The 10,000-nt window shown below is 35.6% G+C and overlaps 2 protein-coding genes across 6 annotated transcripts in view; both read right to left on the bottom strand.

Moving 5' to 3' along the window:
* Positions 1-4,164, bottom strand: part of yata (N-terminal kinase-like protein yata) — a 15,321-nt gene extending 11,157 nt beyond the window's left edge. For both annotated transcript variants that reach the window (XM_027356444.2, XM_070120000.1), the window contains exons 1-4: positions 3,918-4,164; positions 1,507-1,647; positions 1,207-1,329; positions 685-902 (exon numbers count right to left, since the gene is read on the bottom strand). In XM_027356444.2, the coding sequence (XP_027212245.2) occupies positions 685-902; positions 1,207-1,329; positions 1,507-1,647; positions 3,918-4,025 (590 nt within the window). In that variant the 5' untranslated portion in view covers positions 4,026-4,164. The remainder of the gene's footprint in view (positions 1-684; positions 903-1,206; positions 1,330-1,506; positions 1,648-3,917) is intronic.
* A 2,438-nt stretch (positions 4,165-6,602) lies between these two features.
* Positions 6,603-10,000, bottom strand: part of Bulli (regulator of MON1-CCZ1 complex protein bulli) — a 15,706-nt gene continuing 12,308 nt past the window's right edge. For all 4 annotated transcript variants that reach the window (XM_070119851.1, XM_070119704.1, XM_070119749.1 and 1 more), the window contains 7 exons: positions 9,823-9,946; positions 9,499-9,626; positions 9,081-9,234; positions 8,581-8,777; positions 8,030-8,169; positions 7,613-7,767; positions 6,603-7,373 (listed from right to left, as the gene is read on the bottom strand). In XM_070119851.1, the coding sequence (XP_069975952.1) occupies positions 7,294-7,373; positions 7,613-7,767; positions 8,030-8,169; positions 8,581-8,777; positions 9,081-9,234; positions 9,499-9,626; positions 9,823-9,946 (978 nt within the window). In that variant the 3' untranslated portion in view covers positions 6,603-7,293. The remainder of the gene's footprint in view (positions 7,374-7,612; positions 7,768-8,029; positions 8,170-8,580; positions 8,778-9,080; positions 9,235-9,498; positions 9,627-9,822; positions 9,947-10,000) is intronic.

Raw genomic sequence — 10,000 nt, 5'->3', positions numbered from 1 at the left:
AATAACAGAAAAAATCATAATTAATAAACACAAAGGAACAGCTAGGCAATAATTTCCAATTCAACTTCCTTTTCTACATCATTTGTTTTAGAAAGGGTAGTTTGATTTTCTAAAAGCACCAGCTGTGACTTTAATGGTCTAAAAAACAATGCTTCCTCTGAATGTGTGCAACAAACCACCTTGTAAATAGTATTTCATTGATAAGCAAATACACCCTGGAATATACATCATTTGTTGTTTTAAAATATATTTTCTAGGCCTGGGATCATTATTTCTGGTTATATTTTGACTCATTTCAAGTGGCTCTTCATAGGATGGTTACTCTATACAAACTAGTTTTTGGCATATCAATACGAAACAAATAGGTTTAAGAATAACCTACTCCAAGACTAAATTCTTAAACCATCCCACCAGCATGCAGCATCTGGCAGCAACCAAAAATTGGATCTGATAAATATTCTCTGGGAAAGGTGCATCTGACATTCAATTTCCAGTTTATAGGTTATCCTTAATTTTTTTCTATTATCCTTCTCTTTGTATGCAGACTGAATGTAAAGTTTCCTTCTTCCAAAATCAGTCTAGAGGAGTACATATACAAAAACCAAAACAAACCAATGAAAAAATTGATTTAATTCCACTCTCTGCAACGTCACTGTCACATAAAATATCAACAGGCTATCTTACCACATGGTCGTTGTTCTCATTTTTGATGGATTAACCTTCTCAGGCGGATTATAGACCTCAAGCTCAGGCAGCACCTTGACTGGGAACATGGAGGAGTCTGAGCTGGCATACTCTACACCCCCAAGCTTCCACTCTCCCCCAGGGGTCACAAAAACACTGCTTCCACATACATTATAGTGTATCAGTTTTCCGTCATTGTTGAGGAAGCTGAGGCCTTTCTGTATGGGAAAAATTGTAAATCTAATCACTTTTCAAAAAGTTTAATAGTCTGTGAAGAATAAAATGATGTCTCATGTTCATCCTACAAACACCATGGTAAATTTGTAATAAAATTTCAGAAAAATATGATATGAAAAATGTAAAGGTTTCTGTAATTTGGTTCTTTTTTGGTTTTTTCTTGACAGACACATATCTTCACATTTTGGAAAGGTGTTTTAATCTTATAGAACAGTTACAAGAAGCAATTTTGTATCAAAAATAAATGACTAAATCAAGCAGGAACAATATGTGAAAAATACATACTGTGACTTGCAAGAGCCCCCAGGACACGGCATTGGTGCGGTGTGATGGACTAAGGGCACTATCTTTCAACCAGGTCAGGAGTGGTGTTACGGGCTCAGTCACCAAATACACCAATTTTTCATTCTAAAAGAAATGACAGTGCATTAGACCTCAATAATTAACCTTGGAATCAGCATCAAAATAATTTTCAATTGTTCTTTTATCAAATCTCTCACTACTCCTCTGGAGTTTAGGTTAATGGAAATTTTACAATAAATCTGCAAATATGTAAACACTGATAAAAACATACATACACCTTACCTCAAGACTGTCAATGTAAGTGAGTATACATGGATGACGGAGAGTTTTCAACCTCTTTACTGCTGCTTTTGCAATGTCAAGTTGCGCTGTAGTGCCATCTCTGCCCTCACATATGAACACACTCACTTCATCTCCATTTTGCTGCAATATCAAAAGAATCATGAGTCCATACCTTCAAAAGTAATGATTTCATAAGACTAAATCATTCTTTTTAACATAACTCCTTCATGTAGTTTCTCTGTATCTTACTACAACAGTATCATTATCTAACGATTTCTCATTCATTTTGCCAAAGCATTTGGTGTGCATAATTTTGTATAATTTTCTACTTAAAATGTATTCTAAAAAAGTAATTATAGCTAATCTTTCGCTATATCAAAACCTAAGAAAAAGAAAAAGTTTATTAAACTTTTTCAAGCACTTTTTTCTGTATTTAGCAACAAATTTCTGTTGCTATATATGTAACTATTTCATATATTTTTGTTTAAAACATTTGATGTATACACTTCTATATAATATTCCAGTCATACATATGAGATAATAAATAAAATCAATGGTTATCGATAGATTACTTCTTTCTTCATATAAAACCTAATGAAATAAACAAAAACTTTCACATAAGTTATTTCAAAATATAAAACTGTACATTGCCACTAATACGAACCAAGGCCTACTGGAAAATGAACATCCAGATTACATAAAGACTGTTAAAAGGGAACTATTTCTAAAAAACCTACAGCAGGACCTGGACCTGCATAATTAAAAACATATTAAAACTGTGAAGTTTCTGATAAGTCGTGTAGCTTCAATACTCTTTATATCTGTCATTTCATATTCAATGCTTTGCTATCTATTAATGAACTGACTGCCTCATAGATGAAACTAATCTTTAGGCTATGAGAATCAAAGTTCCTCTTTTACTTCCATCACCCGCAGGTCCAGATAACACATGCCCAAAAATTTCATTATTTTCAATAAGTTTCATTTCATTATTTCCCCCAAAAATATGATTTGACGACTTTGAAAAGCTGTTCTCCTGTCATGTTTTTTGGAGAGAATACTTTTACTACTAAACATTGAATGAAAAGTGTCATGATTACTTGCAAGAATTAAGATGATGATTTAATGACTTTGAAAAGCTGTTGTTCTTTTCTTTATATGCTTGTAGAAAAAATAATGGATAATGAATAATGAAAAATAGCCTCATCAGTTTTCATTCTTGTGGCCTTACAAGAACAAGTACAGTCTTTACAGCTCCTTTGCAAAATTAATCTATACACTACTGAAAACTTTTAGTTAAAAATCCTTAACCTTTAAACTATGATGTCTATATGAGATATCTATTAGGTAGACAGAAAATTGGAAAATCAATGAAATTAAAAAATATCAGTAACAAAATTAAATCACTATAATGTCATGCAAATGACACTTTATGTGATTTCTATAGGATTCAACCCTCTAAAACTTTCTAATCAAAGGGTTCTATCAAAGTTTCCTTAGATCTAGCAGTATCAACCAATGCCACCATGACAGCAGCACACTGTCAAAAAGTACCTACACCTTCTACACTTACGGCAACTTGGCTATGGCAAGCAAACATCCCTCATCTGTGTTCCATTGGACTGATTCATAACAGAAAAATAAATCTCCAGGGAGGCATACAATCAATGCTTTCATTGGATTCTGTGTACTATACACATAATATCAAGATGATACACCATGAAATACAATCTGTCAGTACCCACTTCATTTAAATCAGAACTGAACTGCTTTAGAACAGAATTACTGCAAATCCTTTGAAATTCACAATAACCTTCTTTTTTTTTTTTTGTATTTGTTACCAAGAGCGAAACACCCTCTACAGACTAAGTCCCAAAACCAGGGTATCAGGCTAACCCAAAAATCCAACCTAACCTTTCCTACCTTCTATCTATTCCCTAGACAGGGGGGACCGCACCCCCCATACCCCCTCCTTTATTGGTACTTCATGCCAACTTATTGAAAACGGGACATCGTAAACTCTGGCTGTGAGGGTGTTATGGACTTAATCCCTAAGCGGTGATTTGCAGCGGATATTTTCGTAATTTTGCAGTAAATATAAGGTCACTGCAGCTATACTTGCGTTGGTCTTGACTATTTTTTATGCTCTATAAGACAGCTGTGTCCATTTCCCTCTCTCTCTATGCATCGTACCCAGTAACATTAACCTTCTTTTTGAACTGTACATCTCTGAATGCAGACTTTACCCTCTCCCAAATGGTATATTAAAAGGAAAAATATTGCAAAACAATAAAAAGCCACTAAAACACAAAGAGAAGAGTCACAAAGAAAATGAGAAATCATCCCAATTGACAGTGACTATGACCCTTGACAGTGACACTTGACAGTGCCAGTGTCAATCATCTCATTACCTTTTTCTTACCACGGTGTATCTTCCACACAGATCTCGTGTGCTCCACAGCCTCCCCAATTTCATAGGCAAAGGAGCTTGTTGGATCACGAGAGAATAATGACCACATTCTCGCCTCGCTGCCCTGAGCAAACGCAATTTATTGGGGAATTTGGGGTCTTTGTTTCCTCTGCAAGGCCTGGACTTTTAACTCTGGTGTTGATGAGTTGTTTTGCACTGCCAACACACTACACAACAAAGTCAGGCTCGTGGGCTAGCTTCTGTCGATTCGTTAGGGCTTATTTGGGTATGATTTCATTAATTTTGCTTGTTTTTAAGGGAACTTGTAACTTTTTATTTAAACTTTACTCATTTTCACTATGAAAACATGCTGATTGTTTGTTTAAAACGATGGAAATTTATATTTCCTATTGTGATGGATAATCCAAAATGAGTCTAGCGACGATCAGCTGTCAGAAGTTAGAGAAAACGGAACTATTAATTGTATGATAGACTCACTTATCCTGCTTTGTAATTTGCTAATAAGATTTGACTCGTATAAAATAAACACGTGCTTTTTCTCCCTTTCTGTGTGTGTCTTTTGTGTGTAAGCGTGTGTGTGTGCGTGATTGTGTGCGAAAGGCCAACGAAGGGACGAACAAGAAAACACGAATATGCCGAAGGCCTTTTCGCTTACTGCTTCATCAGGGAATACATGATAAGGTACATAGAGTTGTATGTATACGAGTACTAGGTGGTCAGGTCACGTCGGCAATCGGGTGTGCGGCGACCTTGGATAATTCGTGGCTCCCCGTTGCGGTGTAGTTGTTCATTGTATGGATGATCGCAGCTTCTACCATCTTCACTGTGTCTTGGGGCAGGCCTTGTTTTATAATAGAGGCCTGAGGCCACTTTGGGAGGTGGCCGTCGGTGTCGACGTTAACAACGAAGCAGCTCCTCGTGTCATGAAGTCGCAGAACGCTGCATTGTTGATTGATTCGTTGCTCGCGAAGCCCTGGTGCTGTCTCAGCTATGTAAACTTTATCGCAGTTATCGCACCGTATGCTGTACACCTGGCTGAAGGGGCTGTTGTGGTCTGACCTCTTTTCTCTTGATATTTCTGACCTTGCCTGAAGTCGTAGCTATCTCTTTAGTGTGGCACACCAGGTCTTCCAGAGACCTTGTCTAGCGGTTGCCATTTATCAAACCACCGATATGATGGCCAAACTGCAAACGTCGGCATGAGGCGTGAAAAGCTCGCCAGTTTCGACGTCAAGGTGCTCTGTACGATCGACGGAGCCATGGACGAGGGGGAATTACTATTACGACTATATTACACTCATCCGTCTCTGTGGGGAGTTTGCCCGTTTGAATTCCGAGGACGTGAACATGAACTTGCGATGGGCTGAACTCTTTCAGTTGTTCTTATCCAGCTGTTCATGGAAACCCTTGAGGCTAACCACTACCGTAACATCGTGGGAAGGAACGTCGTCGACATGAATTCTGCATGTGATTGTGTGCGCGTATGCGTGATTTTGTGAGTGTGTGCGCGCGCCTGCTCGTCTATCTACAGAGAACATTAAAGATTTATTGGGTGTATCATTGGCTTTAGAGTGAGTGAGTGAGTGAGAGTGTGTGAGTGAGTGAGTGAGTTTGTTATACTGTTAAAGAGAATGGTATCCATATGGATTCCTGCCGTTGCACATACAAACTTTTCCTGGTTTTCTGCCGTTGCACATGCAAACTCTTACTCCATTGTAATAATGCTTCATAATTACTATTGCCCATATTGTCATTAAAGATGTTGTAATAGTGAATATTCTCAATGCTTTTCCCTTCAGTGATCTTATTATCTTATTTTCTCTTCCATGTTCAATATAATTACCTTTATTACTGCTGCTGATCACATATCTATATATAATGCTTGAGTTCCAGTCTAAACCTGATCAATCAGCACTTTCTATTTCTTTTCTCATTCCCTTTGGATACCTTCCCAATGATTTTTTCTCAATGAGATATAGCCTTCTATAATCATATTTATCATATTCAGGACTATTATTGATAATCTCACTGACTGGTTCATATTTTCTGCACCTTCTTCATTGACTACATTTAAGAAAAATCTCGTCCAAGTTATTTGTGTTGTCTTAGAAGCTAAGGTATGATATTCCAGGATTTACTAATGTCAACAAAAGCAACATGCACAACAGTGTTGGGAACAATACAATTATAGTATTAATTAATTATGTTCTTTTATTATTATATTAATTATTTAGGTACTTCATCTTCACTCAAATTTATTGCCAGAATGAAAGTCGGAGAGAGTAATCTGTCTATTTTTTGGTTGGCTAATGTAATTTCCTTACATTTTAATTAATACAGTGAAATATACTGATAATGATTAATTTGAAATCTCTTTTCTTTTAAGAAAGAGACCCATACATGTTCTCTCCTTCTACTTCTACAGTGTATGTATCTGGTTAGAGTACTACTCATTACTGTCAACTAATTAGAAAAGGCTAGTTTAACAGTCCTATGTCCACTCAGTTATATATACTGTAATGTCAAAAGTCATTTACATATTCCAAGTTGTGATACTTTTATATGTGACAAAACAGTGCTAATTTGGGAATAATATAGATTATAATTTACACATATTCTAACCAACAGCTTAAAAAGATATCAAGAAGGTTATTCAAACAAATTGTAAGCAGTATCAACATCATATTTTAATAATAATATAGATGTATACAAATAAATTTGTTTACAATGACTGACAATATTCTCTCATATGCATACATATATGTATATATATATATATATTTATTATGAATGACTACAAACTGTCTAAAGAAAGGAATAGTATGAATCTCACTTTTTAAAAACACTAGATTAAGTAAAGCATTAAAGACACAGCTGAACAGACCCCTTTCATGGATTAAAAAATGGGCTATAAAATCACTGTTGCCTCTTTAATATACATATACATATATATATTTCAAATTATATGGGCAAGTACCATAGCTCATTATAATCCATACGCTTATATACAAACAACAAGGCCTGAACAGCTTAGGCTTATTAGAGAATACCAGAAATTTGTATCTTCTTGGTACTAAGAGTTTCATATTCCTGAGTAGAAAATCTTACCTTTCTGTGAGTAGACAATTTCTTTGCTTTTACTTCAACCAAAATTCTCATCTCCACTGTGAATACTGAAGGTTATTTGATGCATTTTGCTCTTGTTAAGAAACTGGATCAGATTGTATCTAACAAATATCACCAAGGGAATCGTCTTAAATATAATTCTTCCTTTTTGTTCACTTCTGAACAAAAATTAATTCTGTAATTTTTTTTTTTAATGTTTGGAAATGCATTAGACTAGCTTCAGAGGATCACTAGGTCTGTTGTATTGTATAATCTGGAATTTCACCAAACAGTTTCTTGAAGTGTTCTACATACATATCACAGTGTTCCCCTGGAAAACAAAACAAAAAATTATATTAGGATAAATCAATGGTAAATAAGATTATATTATATCAACAGAGACAGCGTTTTCAAAGGGACAGATTTTTCAAAGGTATAATATACAAAATATAAATATGTACTTTATAAAATATGGTAAGTATAACATACACAGCATAAAGCATCCAAAAACACAATTGCAATGAATACCTCTTCAACCTCTACAACTTTTGAGATATTTCTCAACCCTACCTTTGGCAAAAGCTGAACTTCCACGAAGTTTTGCATTCCGGAGCCCAAAGAAATTGAAAGTGGAATAGAAAACGTCTGAGTCACCGCAGATCATGGCAGCTTCAAGGAATTTCCGAGCTGACACTGTTTCCGCTAGGCCGACACTTCGGGCATATCTATTTGGTGAACAAGAATACAAAAAATAGCATATTTTATGTCTCAGGCACTTACAGTTCTAGCTGACTTAAAACTCTCTTAAGGAATCATATTCCAAAGAAGATAATGAATCTAACCCGAGGATATAAGCATATTTTATCTTAACATTGTATATGATTAAAAAAATACGTATATACATTCCTAGCTGTTCTTTCATGTGCACCATAAACTACAATAACAGTAACCAGACTTCACAATTCAGACAGGAAACATGACACTGACCTCAGAGCTGGAATAACCTGGTGTTGAGAGAGTAGGACTTCTATAATTTCATCATGAGCTGTGTTTAAGCGGCAAAGCATGTCAAGGCTGAGTTGTTTGCCAGCTGAGTAAACACTCACAAGAGACAAGAGTAAACAGGCCTGGAAATTGATAAAACTAACCTCAATGTTCAAAGAAAAATCTGAAATAACACTTTATTAAACAGTGTATACATAAGGTATTTATAAATGATATAGATCAGCAGAGGAAAGCACAGTAACAGTAGCTTAAATTACTAAAATCTTAAAAAAAACATTCACATAGAAAATACTGATAATGTATCTCAAGCTATGAATTGTTAAATTCTGTTTGCATTTAATGAAATTTGAAGTGTCCTTGTACAAACATAAAGAAAAAAAATGAAAGAGTAATTTACACATGATCTATAAAACAGGTACACTAGCGGATTCTCTACACTAGGCAAATCTAGAAAATGGTCTTTCATAACCAAATGTTCAGCAAAAAAAACAAGAAAAAACTCTGAAACAAGACAAAAGGTGCAAGCTACATACCAGGGGCTTTGAATCAGCCAAAACATGATACTGAAGAAGTTGATGGAGCTGGTAAAATTGCCTGGATCTGACAAGTGCATTTATAACCAGTTCATAAAGGAAATGCTGCACAGTTACTCCTACCGCGCCCAGTGACCGGATGTACTCTATAACCACTCCTACAACCAGTTTTGAGGACACAGAGGGAGGGATGGCTCCTGCAAATAAACCCAAATATGTGGCATTATTTAAACTTTCAAGAATAAAATAAAACGCATGTGTCTATAACAAAATATATACTTAATCATAAATGAATATGTATCCATCCATTCATCCACCCAATTATCTCTCTATCTATCTCTTAATCTTTATTTACTTACCTAAATATCTATCCATATCTATCTATCTATCAATCAACCCACTCACGCACCCACCCATCTACCTACCCACCAACCAACCAACGCATCAACTAACCAATCTCTCTATCTATAAATCTATCTGTAGAAGTCCTTCACTCTTACCCTCTCCTCCCTCCTTTAATCTGGTTTCTCCTTTCTCTGCTTCCTCCATGAGAGGGGCAAGGACGCTGCTGTATATATCGGCCTGCTCAATGACCACACCCTTGATCTCAGGAGCTGTAGTTGATGAGGCCGGAGCACTCACAGATTCTCCCATCTTGGAAAAATGAGGAACTTCTGTATTATCTTTTAGCCCATTGCATGTTTGAAATATGAATCCAATTTTTGAAATCACAAACTTCTATATCAAAATAAGCAATGTAATAGAATCAAAGAAAAGATATGAAGAGCATTCAGTATTTAGAATCAACATACATCAAAAAAAAAAAAAAAAAAATTCAACTCTATGAATATAGGATAAAAGGAGAAAAAAAAATGTAAAATAAGAATTTTGCTCAAAAAGTGGAGAGTGAATCCTTACCTGAGACTGGAGGATGGAATTTAAGTGCTGTCGATAAGCAGCATTGATTTTATCAAATATCTGTGCCAATGCCCCTAACTGTCCAGTCTCCACAGCCTCCCGTACAACTGATAGTACCAGTGGCTTAGCTGTTAACAAATGGAAACAACAATTGGAAAAGAGTATATTAGAATTTCCACTGTAATGAAAATACCATTTCAATCCATAGTATAGAAATATATATTCATGTAACAATTCATATTCAAATCAACTTGATTCCTAAAAACACTGAATTTATACTTGTATAACCTGAAGGAAAACTATTCAACCACAATGGCCCCTTACCCTGCTTCCTCCTGAGTAACGAGTCAACCAACTGACTCTTATCTTCCATGACCTTCGCTAGACAGTCTAGCCGAAGCTGTAGGTGCCACATGCATCCTAGACGAGCATCTATCACAATGTCAGGCTGTTGAGTAATGACAAGGAAGTAGCTTGCAGGTACTGACCAAGAGCTGTATTC

The sequence above is a fragment of the Penaeus vannamei genome, chromosome 1 (assembly GCF_042767895.1).
Source record: "Penaeus vannamei isolate JL-2024 chromosome 1, ASM4276789v1, whole genome shotgun sequence".
Lineage (NCBI taxonomy): Eukaryota > Metazoa > Arthropoda > Malacostraca > Decapoda > Penaeidae > Penaeus > Penaeus vannamei.
The sequence above is the reverse complement of the archived record's forward strand: the minus strand, read 5'-3'. Positions and strand labels throughout refer to the sequence as shown.